General features: G+C 32.3%; 2 protein-coding genes and 1 non-coding gene across 6 annotated transcripts in view; 1 reads left to right on the forward strand and 2 right to left on the reverse strand.

Annotated features, from left to right (window-relative positions):
- LOC147283965 (mitochondrial import receptor subunit TOM20-like) overlaps positions 1 to 3,061 on the reverse strand; it is a 13,098-nt gene extending 10,037 nt beyond the window's left edge. The window contains exons 1-4 of one of the 4 annotated variants that reach the window (XR_015122421.1): positions 2,422 to 2,714; positions 2,236 to 2,328; positions 1,522 to 1,718; positions 445 to 562 (exon numbers count right to left, since the gene is read on the reverse strand). Coding sequence is in view for 1 of the 4 variants with exons in the window: in XM_086245086.1 (XP_086101212.1) it covers positions 1,593 to 1,718; positions 2,236 to 2,328; positions 2,422 to 2,442 (240 nt within the window). In the remaining 3 variants the exon portion in view is untranslated. Of the gene's footprint in view, positions 1 to 444; positions 563 to 714; positions 1,396 to 1,489; positions 1,719 to 2,235; positions 2,329 to 2,421; positions 2,715 to 2,990 lie in introns of those variants that run through there. The other 3 variants (XR_015122424.1, XM_086245086.1, XR_015122422.1) reach the window with 3 other exon arrangements.
- A 1,223-nt stretch (positions 3,062 to 4,284) lies between these two features.
- Positions 4,285 to 8,516, reverse strand: LOC147283966 (clavaminate synthase-like protein At3g21360). Its single transcript, XM_086245627.1, has 2 exons — positions 8,404 to 8,516; positions 4,285 to 4,633 (listed from the first exon to the last, which is right to left on the reverse strand). The coding sequence occupies exons 1-2, from the start codon at positions 8,514 to 8,516 to the stop codon at positions 4,285 to 4,287; spliced, it is 462 nt and encodes a 153-aa protein (XP_086101753.1).
- A 5,958-nt stretch (positions 8,517 to 14,474) lies between these two features.
- Positions 14,475 to 14,548, forward strand: TRNAV-CAC (transfer RNA valine (anticodon CAC)). The gene has a single exon. It is a non-coding gene; the product is annotated as a tRNA-Val (tRNA).
- Positions 14,549 to 21,386: the final 6,838 nt, after the last annotated feature.

Raw genomic sequence — 21,386 nt, forward strand, 5'->3', positions numbered from 1 at the left:
GGATTGAATGATGATCCTCTTTTGTTTGGCGATCCACAATCCAAAAAGCTTTTCGTGCTGATAACGTGTTGTAAAAGTATGTAGAAATCTAGGGTTTGTGGAAGAGAGGAGGCAGAGAGAATATGATCAGTCACTCTTATTCATGTTATAAATATCCTTATATAGAAGTAGGGTTTACTAGGTTTTGTATATTTACTAGTATGCCCCTACAACTAATTACAGGGATAGCCACATATAACAATATATTTACAACAATTTTTCAATTCCAGTCATGCAGGGTAATCTTCCTATCATGTGTTAGTGACAAGATTACTAGCACAATCTACTAAATCTGCTGCTAATTGAGAGCACTGGAAATCAAACAGACTAGAAAGATGCAAGACATAGAGGGATAGAGAGAGAGAGAGAGAGAGAGAGAGAGAGAGAGAGAGAGAGAGCATGCACCTCCACATGTTTCAAGTAATCTGGAACATATGATTGCTGCAATCTACATATTTTAGAATAACCACTCCTAATTAAGCTGCATCTTGTGGAAATAACATGAACTCTTCCATCTTTGTCTCTGCTAAGCCATCCACAAATGAATATCATATATAAGGTGGTTTATATTCATTGTATTATATACAAATATATCCCTACAAACTAATGTTAAGATATGAAACTTTAATAGTACACCCATATATATTCTAAGTCTTGCTGCAATGAGTTTCTTACTTTCTTGTATATAGGACAAATTTTAATATGCCCACTCATCAAATATTTTGGATCTGCAACCAAATTAGGTGGAAACTGCAGCAAAGTCTATATTGAAACCTTAATCCAATTACTGTTTGAGAAATGCTAGCTTTTAAAAAAAAAAAAAAAACATTTTATGTAGGAAATCTCATTTGTCCTAGCTTCAACTTCTAACTCACTAGCTTCTCTCCTTCTAGCAAACTCTGCTTCAGTTGCTTTTATTTCAATTATGTGTTTCTCAACCTTGAAGCCTTAAAACAAGGAAATTAATTAACAAGTCAGTAAGAGGATGAGGAAGCTTCAAGAAAATTAGAGCAACATCAAAGAGGTGCCAAAATAATTAACATAAACAGATCTAGTTGGTAATTTACAAGAACTAAACAGGGAACACTATTAACAGTATAAAATAATATCAACAATGAATGGTAGGAAAGCTCTTGGAAACTGTAGGCAAGTATTATCTATGTATATATATTTATTATATATACATATCAATAATTAATCAATATATATATTAATATCAATAATTAATCAATTGACAAGACTCATGTGAATTGGATAGTTTAGGCAAACAAAAACTTCAAAATTCCAAGTAGGACTTCAAGAGTAGGTAAGGAGTTTTGAGAGAGCAGAGTTCTGTTTGTTGGATCCATGTGCAAGTGCAAGATAGATAGATAAATAGATAGATATAGATAGAGAGAGAGAGACAGAGAGACAGAGACAGAGACCACCGGGTTAACTTATGGATGGTCAGCCAAATATGAATCAATTTCACATGAATTCCACCTGCTGATGAATGATTAATCTCCAAACTGCCTTCCAGAGTGCCAAAGATTATGACCAACCAAATGCTATGCTCACCGCGGAGGTGGGGGAGGCACATGGGATTTTGCAAATCCTACCCAAGCGACAATTCCAACAGCAAGGATTATCCAACCAAATATGTCATACTTGAGATCACTGCTCTTCTTTTTCTTTGTAGCCTGTAGAGAATGGGAAACAGTAATAATTCATCAACAGATGAAGAAACTAACCATAATATAAGAACACAGAGACAGACTGCTGTACATAATTAAACTTCAAGCATGTTACATGTAAAAAATCAGAAATTCTACAAGCACTAAAATAAATCCCAAATTTGGATACCAAGTGGTGTTTCATATTTGGTACCACTCATGTGAACTCTTTTTTTTTTTTTTTTGGCCACAAGAACTCATTTATCTTTAAAAAATAAGATATTGGCATGCTATCTGTCACATTGCTTGGTATTCAAAAAGCATTTGAGTTGAACCATATGTAACTGCAAATGCAATGCACTGAAGTTAATCTTTCATCAACTACATATCAGCCACACAGCCTACATCCATGATTCCATGAATTCATAAACACACAAAATAAAAATAATTAAATTGGCAAAGACTAATATCATTTAGAAAAGAAAACCAGAAACAAAAAGAACAAAATGTCAAGAAAAAGAGAACCATGAGATTTCCAATTCACCTTTGCACCCGATGAAGTGGAAGGTCCAGCAGCAGCTCCCATCGCCTGTTGACCAAAACCATGCTTATGGATTTCCATGTGCAATTCAGGGGCCTAGAAACACAGTATTAATAACTTCAATAATGTATATTAGCTTATCAAACTCACAAAACTATAGCCAGAACACAGTTTACAGAAACACTCAACCAAGTATAACCGAATTCTCATGAAAACTAGAGTCAGTTGAAAAGTCTATAAGTATGGTGCTACTTGTACTCCATAGTTTCAAGCCTGCCATCTCTCAAGAATGCATCCTGTAAACTAGCAGAATGGTAGATATCATGGCAGACTAATATTTGTATTGAACAAGTTAAAATCAATATCCAACAGCTTGTAACCTTCTCTCTGACTCTCTCTCTTCTAGCTAGGTACTATATAGGTTCTATTGCTTGCAGATTAAAATCACTCAAAGTTGTAATTGTCAGCCCCAACGCTACCACAATTAAAGATGCCAACACCCAATCTCTCTTCTTACCTCCGACCAGTTGCTTTCTGTTAAAAATCCCAAAACAAGATCTTCAACCTCCTCAAATACCACCGAGAAAAACCCTAATTTTAAGAAAAACCTAAACAAACAGAAAACCCCAATTTGGAAACCCTAATTTCAGTAAAGAGAGAAGAGGACAGAGAGAAAGAAAGAACCCAGCATGAGATAGAGAGAAGATCAAGGACAGAGAGAAAGAGAGAACCCAGGGGATCGAGATGACTAATCTTACCTTTTGACTGCAACCCAAGACGATGAGCGAGGCAGAGAAAGCTCTTGAGGGCCGACGTCATCGCCAAGGTCAACGACACGACGATGACAAGGACTGTGAGAACGGCGACGCAACGGCTCTCTTTCTCTTTCGCTGGCTCGGACTTGAAGATGAAGCATCGGCGGTCTTGGCAGATGAAGCGAAGGCGAGCGACGCAGGGGGAGCAGACCGCACACCGCACAGCTATCGTCCATGGCTATTCTTCTCTCTCTCCATCTGTCTATGTCGATCTCTGTCTCTGGGATTGGATTCGGAGGTTGAAGAGAACGAGGGTGGTGAGTGTGGTCTCGATCAGTGAGGGTGTGAGAGAGAGAGAGCTTGGGGTGAGTAAAGTTTGAGAGTGTTTGTGTTTGAGAGAGGAGGGTATCGGGTTCAAGTATTGGGAAATTAGTCCAAAAATTTAAGTAATAGTCTTCAAATTTTTATTTTATTTTTTTTAGCTGAAATAAAGATATCAGTAAGGATTTAGATATCGGTTTTTACAGAATAATAACTTATACCGAAAAATTAGATATCAGATTTAAAAATGTGGCGATATATAAATGTATTTAGAAATCAGTTTTAAAAAACTAAAAATCTAACTGATATAAAAAACTTCTATTATATCAATTTTGTTAAAACTGATATCTATGTAGTGATATCTAATGGGGTATTTCCTAGTAGTGAAGTAGTTTTTAGATGAAGACCGGGAGTGTTTTAAAATTTATAAGAAAATCCTTTTAATTCATAATAATTTATAAAAAAATTCTTTTAATTTATAATAAAGTTCTTTTAATTTATAAGAAAATCTTTTTAATTCGTAATAAAATTCTTCCTTGATTTGAAGGGTATTTCCCCTAATTTGAAGGGTTTTTCCCCTCCTAGGGTACATAGTGGACTTTATAGAGGCTGCATATTAGGTTTTAACTCCGAGATTTTGGGCTCTTGGAGTTAAAACAAAACCGTTAAAGAAGAAAAATAAAAAGACTTAATTAAAAATCCTAAATCACTACCGATTTTAGTCTAAGAAAGACTCATAAAATGAACTGGACTCTAAGTCTTCCTAATTAGAATTCAGATAATTTATCTTTATCGTTGTCAAATTGAGAAATGTCAAACAAAAAAGAAAAGGGAAGCCTAATCTCTGTCCAAGATAATAGGCATAACATTGTTAAATTAACTTACACAACACACTCGTACAAAGTTCCCATAAAGTTCCCGCCAAAATTCTTTATTCTTAGATATTTAATTTTTCTCTTAATCTTAATCATCATTTTCACTCTAAATTACATTGGGAGACTAGAATGGCACGTGGCGGCTTTCCGGGGCGCCTGGCATGTTGAGAATGGAGATTATCGAGGAGCAACAAGTCCCCCTTCTGCCACTTTATGTCGACGCAGTTGTCCTCGGTGATTTTCTTGTAGGCTTCCACTGCTGTCTCTGGAAGTTGACTACCATCTGCAAAACTGATGTTGCCTACATCTGCACTCGTGTAGTTTACAATGGTGTTGAACCACACTCTTCTTCCTCCATACTTCCTCACTGGATTCATTGGCCCAAATACAATCTCTGCACTTCCATCTTCTTTGAATTTCACCTCACTGCATACAAGCTTTTCTTTTGCTCTACAACAACCCAAATACGTACATATATGAGAAGGATTGTGTCATTTTATTTTTGACACAAATTTTTAATTGGGTCTACTCCATATAGGATTTCAACGATTCGAACCGTCTATTTTTTAGTTCTCTATTAAAAGATTATCTTTGCAAAAAATTAGATACATCGAAAACCATTTACTAATAAAGATTAAATGGTTGACATTTCTCCTTCTATTTTCCCTTCCACAAATCCCATGCTCTCTCTCTCTCTCTCTCTCTCTCTCTCTCTCTCTCTCTCAAATCTGTGAGCTTTTGCTTTGATGGTTTCGTTTATATATATAACATGCATCATCATGGTGGACTGCATGTCTGACACTTGTGTATAACACATTAATATCAGTAGGTACACTTGGCTCACATGCCCTTAATTAATAAGAGTACGTACTATCATATTTATCAATTTGTGTTCTCCGGTAAAGCGCGATGTGTGTCGATAATTCATTTATTTAAATTTAAATTGATTATATGGTCAATTACATAAAAATTATATAATAATTTGTAATTACATAATGGTCGATGTTTTTTTCAAAAAATTGACATCGACAAAAATGAAAGAAATAATAGAAATTATTGACAGTAATAATTAGATTCAAAATATAAGTGTATTTACACTTCCTGCCACTTTGCTTACTCATTGCTGATATCTCTAGAGAGACTTAGAGTCCAACCCATTTTATAGGATGTCCTTATATCAAGACCGATAATAATTTTATAATTTTTAATCAAGTCATTTTCTACCACGTAGGATTTTGTATTCCAAAATTGCCCATATAATTATTTAATATGTTTGAAACTGATAATTTATGATATTTAAATCTCACAATTTAAGGGATAACTTTCCAAAATTTATGAGATTTGAATTTGAGAAATCTCACAAAGTGTGAGATTAATAAATCTAAACTATAATATATGTAGAGTGGTTATATTCTCACCCCCTGTCTTATTTTTCCACACATATTTTAATATAAAAAAACATCATGACAAATTTATCCTTTTGTAAAATTACCTTTAAGGGCTTGACTAAAAAAAATGAAAATAAATCTACTCTACCCCTCTTTCCTTATTCACCCACCTCCTTATAACGACCTAAACTCCATAAATCCTAAAAAAAATTTCAAACTCCATAAACTCTAAAAAAAATTTCTCTTCTTTTCTCATATCATTATTTATTTGATTATACTGTTTTTGGATGACGAATAATCAAATTGAAGTCGGAGAGAATTCACCTAGTGAAAAGGTAAGCAAAACAATTTTTTTGTGAGATGCTTTCAATTTTTTTTTTTTTTTGGAGTAGGATAACCCCGTGAGTTCAATTCTTGGGTGAAATCACCGTGAATTGGTCTCCTTGGAATTGCATCCAGAATTAATTTGCTTACAGTGGCATCCAATTGTTACTTAATTTGCTGCATTTGCATGCGTAGCCAAGCCAAACCACTTTAATTTCCATTGCCATACAAAAATGTCGAGGGGAATGCGTTGAATATGACAGCCACCAACTTGGGCATTATGCAAAGTTTTTAATCATTTATTGACAGATTGACTATTCCAAGAGCTTGGTTGTCATATTTGCATAATTTGTGCCAGAAGGATCAAACCCCCATTAAAGAGCTTGGTTTTGCACTCTTGTCCAATATATGTTGTTATATATATGAGATAATAGTTAAGGGGGGTGAGAAGAGTGTTTATTGAGTGAGTGTTTGAGTTTATATATCAAAGGCTATTATAGGAATAATGACGAGTGTGAAGAGTGTTTTAATATTTTTTTCAAATTTAATGGGGGGTGTAAAAATAAGGTGAGTGGGAAAATAAGACAAAGGGGTGAGAATATAACCACTCTATATATATATATAATACATGAATTGTTGTTTGGTACATTCTATATCTTTACCAATTGTGAAAATGGTACATTTCAATATGTGTACCAATTATGAAATTGGTACATTTCAATTGTACAAACAAGTAGGTTGGTACATTTTAGTTGTACCCAAGAAATTAAATTTCAGGTTTCGAGGAAATTTCGATTTCTATAAAAATTAGACAGAAACGACGAAAATTGCTATCCAAATAAGGATATTTTGAATGAAACTTTAATATATGTTTATTTAACATATTATCTACTACTTTGATAAAAAACATTGAAGAAACCAAATTATATAGTAGATTTAATGTGATATAAGATGAATATAATGCGTGCCGAAGACAAATATTGTTAAATAAAAATGGTTCACTAATTCGTAATTACATAAATTTTATTGAACAAACACCTCAGAGTTTGTGCAATTTATTTTCTTGTTTTTCATAGATGAAAAGAACTTTTCAGAGCTTTGGATTGTTATTGTTTGTGCTTGTTTGAAGTTGTTCCATTATTACTTTCCTTGGAAATTTCGAGGACAAAATTATTTTAAGGGGGGTAGATTGTGAGACCCCGTATTTTTTCAAGTTTTATTTTGAAAAATATTTTAAATATTTTAGAAATTTATTTGAGAAATAAAATGTTTTGGGTTAATTTTATAATATTTTTTAAAAATTAGTTTGACCCATTCTTTGACTTTTTAAAATACTGGACTTTTGACTTCGATTTGTGGCTTATCGGAAATGTGTCAAACACACGAACACGTGGGCACAAACTGTGCATCGATTGGAGTTATGGTTTGAGTGATACGAGTGCTTGAAGCGATGGACATTTTTGTAAATTTACAAACGTGAGTTTTAAAACCCAAAATCAGATTTTTTATCTTCATTTCTCTCTTCTCATTCACGCAACCCCCCTGTGACACACTTTCATTCTCTCTCCTCCCTCTATGGTCACTCTTTCTTTCTCTCTCCTCGACCTCACTTCCTCTCTCTTCGATTTCTCTCAATTCGTCAACGATCGCTGGCGAACCAGGTGGTGAAAGGAGTGTCGTCTCTTTCTCTCTCTCCCCGATGCCGTCATCTTCCCCACCTACTCATCGTCGACGGCATTTCGAAGCTTAAGGCTGACTGGTCCTCCAGCGGTGATCTCGATCTAGTTTCTGACCACGACGCGGTGCCGGACTACCTAGGTTCTCTTCCCCAGGTCACAGAGAGTCCAGCCATGGCCTCCGATTGCCCAGCAAATCACTCACGTCGGAAGATCGACGAGGTCAAGGTTGTGGTTGCTCCAACGGCTTTTTCGGCAGTTCCAGCTGTGTTTTCGCCGAAATTTCATTTTAACGAAAAGTGCTTGGTTTCGTGTTATAATTTCCATACCCCAAAAAAATAATAATTTTGGTGAAATTTCGCCGAAATTTTCAAAATTTTACTCCTTTGTTGTACCAATACATGGATTTGATACGTTTTAATTGGACCAATACGTAAGTACGTGTTACATTTCAGTTGTATCAATACGTGGTTTGGTATATCTTATTGTACCCATCTGCCTGCATTGTAGCCCTAGACCGCAAACTCCTCCTCCAACCATTCCTCCAACACTCCTCATCCCCACCCACTAAAAAAAACAACAAAAACTATAACAAAGAAACGTTTTGGCCTCAAATCCACGTACATGAATATATACATATATCACGTAGCTATAGCTTGAATATTCAACAGTAAATTACAATAATCAAAACCCATAGAACACAACAAACACTCAAGTCCTAAAAGGAAATTGCTTGAGTTTCAAGAAATTTAGCGAAAAATATGAAAATCCACATGAAATTATTAACAATAAACTTGATTTATGAGGGACAGAAAGAAAAAGATAGAGTTACAGCTTCTTGGCCTGCTCAAGAGAATAGGCATGGCCGAAGTGAAAGAGATCATATATGTCATCTACATATACTCTCACTGGACACTCTTCACTACTCTTATTCTGATCCTTCATCTTTTAAACTGTAAATTGCAAATTGTGGGTTTAACAGAAAACAGAGCCTTCCCTGCTCTCCGGTTCTCTCTCTCTCTCTCTCTCTCTCTCTCTCTCTCTCTCTCACATTAAAATTCAACTTCAAATCTATGCCTAAATAAACTCTTAATTATCTTAAATTAAATTAATTAACTTAAAAATTAGAAAAAGGAAAGTTAGATATTGACAAAATCAAATCTTTGAAAAAAAAAATAGAAATGCTTACGTGTAATTAATATTTTGACAAGACAATTAGTAAAAAGGTCCATTGATTTTAACTATTAAATTTCAATAATTTTTTAGTTTAGGTACCAAAATTAAATAGCATTGTAGATTAGGTACTAGTTGAAAAGTCAAACAAATAAATAAAGTAAAAGATATTATAATTTACAAATATTACATCACATGCCACTACAATAAAAAAATAAAAATAATATTACATCACAAATATTACATTAATTTATACTATATTGTATTTAAAAAAAAAAATCAATTCAATCACAACTTAACTGTGACTGTTTTGGTAAATTGAAAGAGACAACTCACACCACTATACTATATATTATTTTGAGTAAAAATATTTTTTGACCTCTATTTATACTATATTATAGTATAATTTCTCTAAAACAAATTCAATTAAGTCACAACTTAATTGTGATTGTCTCACAACTTAGATGTGACTGTCGTTCAGTCACAACTAAATTTGAAGTTGTTAGTGTCGTACAGTCACAACTAAATGTGAAATTGAGACTACATTAACAAATTTTCAAGATAATATAAAAGCCTCAAGGGCAATTTTGTCAAAACCTTATAAATTTTAACTAACATTCATCATATGTGGGGCAAAGGACAAAAATGTCAAATGAAAAAGGCTCAAATCAAATGGCCAATATGTTTGTGACCCAATCTAAAAAACTATATTTAAATTTAGTAGTTCAATTGAAATATTATATGGTCTTCATGCTATACCAAAAAATTATTAAGATTTAATATTTAATCCTAATTTTCTATTAGTAAAATGACTTTATTATGAATTAAAAGAATTTTACTATGAATTTTAAAACACTTCGGTCTATGTCTAAACTATTTTCCTGAAAGACCTAAGCCTAATTATGTCTTTTAAAAATTAAAAAAAAGTCAATACATATCCAAAAGCTAACACATGGCTAAATAAAGCTAACTAATTAACTAATTGTGATTAACAAACTAATACTGTTTAATTAAGAAACTAATCAAAATATATAATTATCACAGAATACAACGTCTTCCTATTCAAACTAAAATCAAGCTTATGGAGTTACATCCATCCATGTTATAACGTAAAAATGATTGGTACGTTGAGGTACTCAAGTTTGTGGTTCAAATTCCTTTTTCCATAGACCTCTATATTTATTGGGGTTTTTTTTTTTTTTTTTTTATAAAGACTATCTTGCACATTTCAAATTTAAGAGTTGTAATTCCAACTTTATAAAATAAATATGCAATATCTTCTTTAATAATTGAATCACCACTGTAAGTCGACAGCTTTTCATCAAATTATCATGGATCAAATACTTTGAGGTAATCTTTGTTGATGTTGTTTCAAGGATCAATTTGATATGCAATATGTTGAAAAGAAATATAGAGGTCTACGGAAAAAGGCATTTGAACCCAAGATTTTAAAATGGCGTGCTAAATTTTAAAGTTAGGTTGTCTTGTTATTTGGCTAAATATTTTCCCAAAATTTTGGCAAGAGTGCTATCTTTATCATCTACAAAATGCATGGAAACTATCATATGAAAATATACAACATTTTATCTATTTAATTTCTTTAAAAAAATTATGATATTGACTATTGGGCTAAGGTTGATAAGTGACCTATGTAGCATTTGGGCTGAAGCATACATACTAAGGGTTTTTTTTTTTTTTTTTTAAGAAAATAGGGTGGGTTGCAGCCCACATGAGTCCTCACGTAGGTCCGCCCCTGGACACGACCTTCAAGGAGGGCAAACAGCCGGAAGAGGAAGAACACCACCTATTATTGTTGATTGTTGGACATTGCTTGCAATCTTACAATTGTGCTAATTATACTTTTCCATCAAATTATCATCTTATTTTTAATATACAAACACAATGCATGGGAAAATGAATATATAAATCAAATTATAAAAACGAAAACTGTAGATGTTATACCCAAGGAGTAAAATTTCGGTTTCGAGGAAATTTTCGATGGAAATTTCGACGGAAATTTTCGTGGAAATTTCGATTAAAATTTCGATTTTGACAAAATTAGACAAAAACGACGGAAATTACTATCAAAATACAGAAATTTTAAATGAAACTTGACTGTATGCTTATTTAACATATTATCTACTATATTTATAAAAAACATTGAAGAAATCAAATTATATAATAGGTTTCATGTGATATAAGGTGAATATAATGCGCACTGGAAGTAAATATTGTTAAAAAAATAAGTCACTAATTAATAATTATATAAATAACACCTCAAATGGACCATAATAGAAGTACCACTCAGTCTCCACTTACTTTTGTACCTAAGCTTGTAAGCCAAAAATTTGATAATTTTGAGATTTCTAATTTTTATTATTATAAAAAATATGTTTTTTTTTTTTTAATAAAAAAACCACACGTGGACAGTACACTTTTTATTTTCACTTTATTCTTTGCCAAGCTCCTGACTGAATACTGATACTTTACTGTAAACCATTAGCCACTCATCAAAGTATTACAAGTAACACCCTTGAAAAGCATTGAGAATTACGAAATTACCCAGTGCCTGTGTTGGAGACCAAAGTGCCTTCACTGATCAGAACGCTGCCGGGAGTTGACCTCTAAGCGTAGTACTCGGCCAGAGCTGGCTGCGGCACTCGGTTCAAAGCTCGACACCTCGTCATGGGCGCAAGCACCACCCTGTAAAACCCAGCCTTGCGATGACGCCTCCGCCATTTTTTTCGATTGGGTTCAGAAGCCGATCTCAGATCGACGATTGAAGAGAGAGCTTTATAGCAAACAGTGGTACTGAAACGTCACCATCCCTGCGATGACTCTTGGTCCCAAAACCCAGAAATCTCAGCCATCGAAAATTTCGCCGAAATTTCGAGGTTTTCGGCGAAATATTCCGAAATCAAAACGAAAATTATATGGTACTGTGATAAAATTTTGCCCACTCCAAAAAACGAAATTTTACTCCTTGGTTATACCCATGAGATGATGCAGTTCTTCTAGGATTCTAAATTTAGGGCTAATTTTTTTAAGAAATCCTAATAGGTTTTTCAAAGGGCTATTTACCAAAAAAGTCAATAAAACATTTCAAAATTATAAATAGGTCAATAAACATTTCCTAAATCCCAAAATAGTCACCATTGACTAAAATGAATTAAATGAAATTATGCATTATACTAAAGAGAACATAATAAATACTAGAAATTACAACCACTGCCATTACCATGAAAATTTCAAAAAATTACAAAAAAGGTAAAAACTAACCAGAAGCTGACACGTGTTCAAATTAAAGGTAACAAACTAAAATAAAAACAATGGGCTGGGGCAAAAGGGTAAAACGAACTTAAAGAAAAATCAATAATGGGCTGGGGCTCGCAGAGCTATTGATCAAAACGTAATTTATGAAATTATGTGATTGACTAAAATGAGATAGGAAATTTGGTATTGACTTTTTTGTAATTTTACAATTTTTTATTAATTTATTTGTAATTATCTATTTTTGAATTTGTGGATGAAATCTTATTTATTATTATTTTATTTAAATTTTGTATAATTTTAAGAAAGGTTAAAATAGTCTTTTCAAACCTTATGTGGCAAATGAACTATTACATATATTAAAAAAAAATTAGATAATTTTATTAGGGCACAAAATTAAGGCACCTAGCATATATTGGCCTAATTATTAATGCATGTGATTTTAGGATTGAAACTCTGGCACCACACGAAAAAAACTTTCTTTGTATGAATGAATAAGTGCGTAGGTCATAGGTAATGACCCATGTATGTGCAGCGTATAGAGATGGGTAATGACCGTATTTGAACAATAATTAAGATGGTAATTACACTCCAACTATATATGTATGGCTTCGATTATCAAATTACAATGTAAAGTTGGTTCCACAAGCATACATCATTATGTTTAAGTTGAGATATACTACAATGGAATGGGTCTATATATATATGTACATATTTGTTAAGAGAAAATTACAGATTTGGTCAACTTATTTTATACCTAGTTCAATTTTGGTCCACAATCTTTTTTAAGTTCTGTTTTAGTCCACTAATTGTTTCATTTGTTCAATAAATGTCCAAATTTGTAACTTTAAATCTTTTGGGTTGTGTTTTCTTCGATTATAATTGAAGTATAAGTTATATTTCATCATTTCTTAGTCATAAAAATAAATTTGGAGTATTATAATCTAACAGAATTCAGATTGGGTAAAGTTTGAAAAATTAGCAGTTTCGAATACCCTATTTTAGGGTCAATTATCTTGTATTTAAAAATTCCAATTTAAATGATCTTTATATGGTTGTAAAGAAAAAATGCATAGTTTTAAAACAAGTATATATTTACTGAATTTGGGTGAGATTAATAGGGTAAAAGGTATGCCAAATTTGAGAAAACAAATCTGGACCTTTATTGAACAAGTGAAACAATTAGTGGATCAAAACAGAACTTAAAAAAAATACACTTATGCAATAATGGCCAATTTATCATAGCAGGAGTAATAACTCATAGCAGGAGTGATAACTAAAGCAGGAGTGGCCCAGATAGAGATCGGAACCCCGTTCTGGGTACACCAATTATAGTAGCAACTGCCCCTAAGCCGGTCGGTATCGTTCAAAAGCCACTTTAGTTGAGAGGGTCCCCATCAATGTGCTCGGTAATGATGTAGTCATCGCTAGTGTCTTTATAAATAAGATCTTTATTGAATTGAATGAAAATGCCCCCCACCACTCACTTGATAGGAATAAATATATATACTATTTATAGGAATAAATATATATACTTTTATAATAGCATCCATAAATAATTAAATTTTTTTGTTTTTAGTATATATATTTATTCCTATAAATAGTATATATATTTATTCCTATAAAGTGAGTGGTGGGGGGCATTTTCATTCAATTCAATAAAGATCTTATTTATGAAGACACTAGCGATGACTACATCATTACCGAGCACATTGATGGGGACCCTCTCAACTAAAGTGGCTTTTGAACGATACCGACCGGCTTAGGGGCAGTTGCTACTATAATTGGTGTACCCAGAACGGGGTTCCGATCTCTATCTGGGCCATTCTTGCTTTAGTTATCACTCCTGCTATGAGTTATTACTCCTGCTATGATAAATTGGCCATTATTGCATAAGTGTATTTTTTTAAAAAGATTGTGGACCAAAATTGAACTAGGTATAAAATAATTAGACTAAATCTGTAATTTCCTCTATTTGTTAATTGTTAATATATGCATGCATGTGGTTTAATTTAGGATAAAAACTCTAGCTAGCATCATATCCATCTTCCTATATACGCAGTATATTGTAAATTCATATATACACTAGCTTGGTTAGAGAACATTAATATAGGGGATTAGATAACTAGAAATTTAACTCCTTGACTCTCTTTAATATTTTTGGCGTAGGTACGAAGCAAATTAATTAGTGTCCCATGTCAGTCAAGATGGATATGACATTATTAACAGTACCATCTAGTAACCATTTTGGCATTGTAATTGTATACCATTTATTAACAGTACCTAACAGAGGAAGGCATTGAAAGATATATACCTTTTCTTATAATTATATATTGCCTTCATGATAGAACTACTCTGTGTGTGCATGTGTCTTTTATAGAATATAGATTCATTTTGGCATTCGCTGTACGGGCTGAAACATTGTTTATATACCTTTGAAAGAGATGAAAAGACATCTAAGTCTGGATGGTGTAGTTGGTTATCACGCTAGTCTCACACACTAGAGGTCCCCAGTTCGAACCTGGGTTCAGACACGCTCACACTTTTGAATACTTGGGTTACTCTTAAACAAGAAAGCCGCTTCACCGACTCACTCTTTTTTAAGGGTATTTTAGTAAATTTTATTTTAATACCTTAACTATATCCCGTTTTTCAAGTTGATACATGATATTTTAAAAGTTACACTTCTATGCCTCAACTTCAATTTCACGTCAACTTGATATTTCGGTTATATACTTAACACTAAGTATATATTAAACTTCTTAAAAAACTACACAGTGGACAAAAATAATTAAAAAACCATTAAAATTAACCTTTTAAAAATAGGGATTAATGCTAATTTGATCTCCAGATTATTACACTTGTATTAGTTTGGTCCCCAGATTTTTAATTTGAAAAATTTAGTCCTCAAACTTTTTCAATTTTACCAATTGAGATTGTCAGATCCATGGTACTCCAAAATTTTAAAAAAGAAAAAATTGTTCAAAAGTGGAGGCATCAGGATCGTTCGTTTCCAACGAATCTATGATCCACGCTGGTCGTTTTCTGCACGCATCATCCACACGGTTCCAGTTGCTAGGCAACATAGGCGGGGCTCACATTAGTTCAGCTGTCAACCACTCTCTCTCTTTGCTCTCTCTTCGCGTTGGCCGGGCTGCATTGGACCAGAACCAAACTCGTGATGTTTATATATAGACATCACTAATTGGGCTCAGGTCAAATAGAAATCACAATGATTTCTATTTTTAAGTTTGATTTTTTGGAATCTAGGAGGGTGTACTCAATTCAGATATTTAAAGACTTTTTTTTAAGTGACAGACTTTCATAGACTTTCAGAATTATGATAGACTTTCAAAGAGTTTTATAGACTTTTATAGACTTTCATGAAGTTTTATTAAAAAACTTTCATAGACATTGATAGATTTTCAATGACTTTTTGATACAAATATCATTATGAAATATTGTAAGATAATAGCATCCGTATATCATAAAGGGCAATGAAAACGCAATGAAATCAAATAGAAGGGCAATGAAAAAGTAGTGAAATCAAACAAAAAATGACAAGCTGATGAAAGAATAATCTCCAAGAAATCAAGATTGTTAAGAAACCTACTAATATATTGAATGATCTAAAACTGGTCTTCAATATTTATCAAAACTTACTATTCAATGTTATATGGATAATGTTAAATTCAGGTAACGTTGACGAAAACGAACTTCCAAGTGTGAAGACAATTAAATTAAAAAATAAAATAATACATAATGAGAAATGCATATAAGTTTTAAAATTTGAAAGAAATAATGTTGTATTACTACTTAACATATAAGTCAAAAATTTAAATAATGTTGAACTAATCTCTTTATTATTGTATATAACAGATAAATCTAACTCAAGTCATCCTTGAAACTCTCAACGTAAACATACAAAAAATAAAAGGGTGGAACAATATATTATAATTGACATGTTGTAAACCCATAAAACTAACTTCTGGAGCACTGAAGTCTGAAGTTAGAACCGTATATGACAGGTCTATTTATATGTAATGGCATAGTGATGGGACAATATAAGGAATAGGTGTATCAATGTTGGAAGGGACATACACGCGCGCATGCAATGCTAAAGGAGGCCGAGAGAGAAAAATGGAAGCCTTTTCTCAAAAATCTTTCAAATTCTTGAGGGGAAATAGAAGAGAAATAAGAAGATTTGGTATGTATACTTTAATGTCAAAAGTCTTTCAAAATCTATGGATTTGAGAAATCTGTGAAAGTCATTGACATTTTGAGTACCGTATGACTTTCATAGACTTTTAAAAAGTCTTAATTGAGTACCCCCGACTTTCATAGACTTTTTAAAAGTATATAAAAGTTTTGATTGAGTACTTCATGACTTTTTAATTTAACAAAAGTCTTTAAAAGTATTGATTGAGTACACTCCCCTAAATCTTGCCCTTCGTGTGGAAGGCCTTAACAGCTGTAAGTTAGTTAATCAGTTTTGTTTAACAGGTCAAAGTCTCGTACCAAAAAAAAAAAAACAAAGGAGAAACAGTTCAAAGTCTTTGTCTAATATTTAAAACTACTGATAAAAGCTCTTTATTAATATTAATGAAAGGTAACTAATTTTCCATACGTTTTCTTTCATATTTTCTTAATAGTCAAACACAAACTATCTGAAATTCTTCAAAAAATCTTACTATCATTTTTAGATTTTGGATGCTACTAGATTCAATGGCTTTAAATAAATGAGATATGAAAGTCATGCACTTAAAAAAAAAAAAAAAAGATAAGTATATGACAATGAGAGACAACAAAGATACAGACAATTACCTAGCTCCATTGTAACAGCACGCCTCTCCTATCTTTGCCGCTCTACCATTACCTCTCCTTCCTCATAATTGGAATTTTGCAAAGTCAGATAAACAATTAAGATCCCATTTTAATCTGTGGAATTATATAGAAAATTAAGTGCATGCCATGTCCTCTCAAATTTTGGTTTATACTTTCAGACCAGTACTGATGAAGATATGAAGACCATGAAAAAGCAGCTAAAATGAAGTTCATGGGCAGTAAAGAAACAATGTTCATGGGTCTAATATATCAATAACATCGATTTTCTCTCACTTTCGTTATATAATAGGTTTGATTCTATTAATTTTTACCCACAAATGGATTTTGTTATTTTGATTAGGGCTTTTGGGTGCTCTTATGTATTTTTTTTGTTGATATTTTGATGATGATTTTATATGACATTGATGATTTTATGAATTAATTTTTGAATTTTAGTTATCAAATTTACTTTTATGGCACCAATATTCAATTTTTGTTTATAAAAATTTTCACGTGAGACAGTTGAAGGATGCCCTGTACGTATTAAAAATTTGCACAGGGCCTCTGGAATCTTAATTAGGAACGGCCCTGCAATCTTGTGGTTGATAACTAATGAAAAACATAGACAATTGAGCAATCAAAGACAATGCTTCCTCAAGAAGTTCACCCTCCACACTCAAGCCACCTTTTGCACGTTGAATATTCATCACAACAGCTCAAGAGGATCACACTCGATCAACCTGAAGTCAAAGAAAACATGCACCAATGGTCATCCTTAGAGAGGATTTGTCCATTTCTTGATCTTAAAGGGGGTTTAGGTTTCATCCTTAACTCTAGATTTCTTTTGCTTTGAGTGTCGTCATGTTTCTCGCAACAACTGTGCTCATGCCTTTTACTAAGTCTACATCGTATTCTATAGCCTTGAAGCGAGAAGAAAGAAAGGTTCCAGATTTGGAGTAGATTGACAAACAGCCTTGCTGTGATTATCCTATTGAATCATGAATGACTACGGTTCAATTAGGGAAACTATGTATCAATTGCGGATTAACGGGGTTTCTTGTTTCGAGTTTCTTAACAGTCAAACAAGAGGTCAAATCATTTTTGGCTCTAGCCACTCTCTCAGGTATTTGTTATCAGTCAAGAGAGTTTACGTACGTAATAGGATTACTCACTTTATGTTGAAGGAACATGGTATGTTCTTTTGGTTAGAGTATGGTCATGCATGGTTTATTGTGTATCTTGTAACTAATCTTAATTCTTAATTCTTAATTAAATCTAGCCCTCTGTTCTAAAACAAAAATTTAGATGCTAAGCAAATGAGACACAATTTGTTTGGGACCAAAATTCTTGTATGAAGTGAAGATTTGTAAGTTGCTTATTGATTAGCCATTCCACTAATCTATTAGCTTGTCTACGGATCGCTTTGTTTTTTTTTTTTTTTTTTTTTTAAGTCATAATTGTGACTACATGAAGTTCATACAAATTTTAGAGTTTTTAAAGATTTATGCCTGAAGCTCCACAACCTAAATACTAAATAGTAAAGGCTAACTTTTTTGTTTTGATGTATTAAGCTTTAAATCATAAAACACTTGAAAAATAATAAATATGAATTTTTTTTGGTCAAAATGATAAATATGAATTAAGATGTGGTAGAAAATTGTCATAATTAAAAGTTGTAATTGTCACGCATTCACACTTAAGTTTGTAAATTGAAAAAGAAAGTTTTGGCTCATCAATTGGTGAAATGAATTATGACAAATGTTATGGTAAAAAATGGTTCGCTCATGGGTTGGGCTTAGATTTGATCCATATTATTGATTTATCTGTGCAAGAGAGGCGTGGCACCATATAATAGATCGTACTTGGAATGATTCGTAAAATAACTAAAAGGGAAAAATAAGACAAAATAAAATAAAATTAATGGAAATCAAACGATTGTGGTTGGTTCTTTTCTATGATTAGGCATTCTAGGACTTTAAATGCTAAAACCTTTGTCCAAGTCAATATGTAATCATATTGCTTAGTAAATGAAATAAAACAAGTAAATAAACTGAAAATCACAGAGAATCAGATCTGACAAGAGTATCACTCCAAATCACTAGTCATAGATGAGGATTGCAAAATTCAAAGAAAAGGAAAGGGAAGACTAGCAATAAACACTTAATAATTGTGAAAGTAAATGTTTCCTTAATTAGTTATTGACAAAGAAATACATTAAATTCAAGAAATAAATGCAAAAAAGAGTAATAAATAAAGCTCTTAAATGTGGAAATCCTAAGCAATCTGTCCTTGGATTATCCCCACGTGTAGGGCTCTGAACACACCTAGGGTCTTGTACTTATCTTTCTATGACAGTTGTTGTCCAGCATTTGACAGCTTTATGGGACATGTGGCTCCGCATTATTGGCCCCCTTTTCATAACCTTCTCGGCATGGTGTAGCTGAGACAAACTTTCGCTAATGCGTTCTTTATTTGCTAAGGTCATCTCAAGTGGACCTTGGCGTTGGGCCTTGGACTTGGGCTTGCATTATATTCTTGGGCCACTTGAAAACCATGGTACAAACAACTAAAAACAAAATTTTGGCATATAAATTGAAGTGGAATTTTAGTTATTAAAATGAAAAAAAGTTATATTTATTATTTAATAGTAATGGCTCTAAGATAGATTTTTTCTACTATAAAAAAACAAAAAGATAGATGATATTCTTTTATGAGATTTTATTCCTTAAATTGATAAAAGAGGTTTCCTAAATAAATGGGTAATTACATCAGTTTAAATTTTGTTTTATTTCGTTTACAATCTTATGAATATTTTGAAATTAACCATTTGTTTTCGAGAAAAATTTTGTTGGGGAATTAAAAGTCAATCATATAGGTTTTCTTAAACTAATTTCAATTTCAATTTTCGTGTTTATTTGCTAGATTAATTTGAGAATTACAAATTTTTAGGGTTTGAAGTTTAAGTTTGGAATTTATTTAGATTCATGTTTGAAAATCAAACTTAAGATTATATATATAGAGTTTTTGTTATTTTTGAGTAAAATTCGCGAGTTTAAACAAGTTATTAGTTTAATTTTGAGAAAAATTTCATATTGGCCGTATAATGTCTAAGATTGCAAATGACATAAAAGACATAAAACACAAAACTAAATTGACAAATTTTAAAGGGAGGCGCTATTCGCACTCCCATTTTGTATTCCTACACTCCCTATTCTATTTTTATTAATTTAATATTTCTTTTATCAGTTGAATTACCAGCACTACCCTTGATTGGTTTTTTATTCTATATAACTTTCAGCCTTCATCTGTTGCAACTAGGGCTAACAATGGGTTGTGTTATGTTGGGTTCATGTCGTGTCATTTCGTGATCGTGTTAAATACTAGTCAACCGTAATCTGACCCGTTTAATTAATCGTGTCGAGTGACTCAACCATAACCCAACCCATTTATAATTCTGTCATTTTCGAGTTGACCCATATATCTCATGAACTAAAACTTAAATATAATTTCTTATATTTTTAAACCAAAATAGTTACTTATGCATTACCTTTAATAAAAAATATATTTAATCATAATACTAATAAAACTATATACAAATAAGTCATAATTCTATAATAGATCATATAATACATTTAAAAAAATGAGAAAAATTATTCATTTTCTTTATATAATACTAGTTAAACGTATTTAGCGTGTCACAATTGTGTTACAATGCTTGACATTAACCCGACCCGTTTATTATTCGTGTTTAACGAGTCATGTCATATTCGTGTTCGTGTCAAAAAATGGCTAACCCAAACCTGCTAATTTTGTGTCGAGTTCGAATTGTATTATTGGGTCATGTCAAAATTTGCCACCCCTATTTGCAATTTTGCATCCTCTGCGTGACCCCTATTTCTTTCTTTTGTGTTTCTTACAATCACATCTACAACGATGTCCAAATCATTATTCATGAGGTGGACTTCTTTGATCCAGTTTTCCAAGCCCTCATGTAGTTGCAGTACAAGGTCGTGGCGTCTTTGAAGGACTCCAACTAAGAGAACAAAGAATTGGACATTGGTAGCTTTTCTTGGGTGGAGGCAACGTTGCAAGTGGTCGATCTTTGTTGAGGCTAATATGATCATTGACACTAATACTGTGATTATAAACTTTGAGTCAAGTGTTAATTGTTATGTAATATTGTGATTAATGGTTATGATGTAATTTTTGTTTATTCATTAGTTTCAAGATACTTAATTAATTGTTGATATATTCATATATTTCAGAGACATATCATTTTTCAAATATATATTATTTTTGAAGAAGGATGTACTAATTTTTAAATATATATATATAGGAGTGATGTTACAAGAATTTTTAATAAATTGTGTTGATGGATAAGTGAAGACGTGACTGCAGGAAACGTGGAAACAAAGAAATGGGTTTTGCAGATGGAAGAAGGTTGAAAGTTAAGTTAAAACCAATTAAGGGTAGTGATGGTAATTCAATTGGTAAAAGAAATATTTAAAAAGTTAAAAATAGTATGTTTTTCTTTATTGTGTTCTTTTT

This window comes from Dryas octopetala, chromosome 5, assembly GCF_963921425.1.
Source record: "Dryas octopetala chromosome 5, drDryOcto1.1, whole genome shotgun sequence".
Taxonomy (NCBI): Eukaryota; Viridiplantae; Streptophyta; class Magnoliopsida; order Rosales; family Rosaceae; genus Dryas; species Dryas octopetala.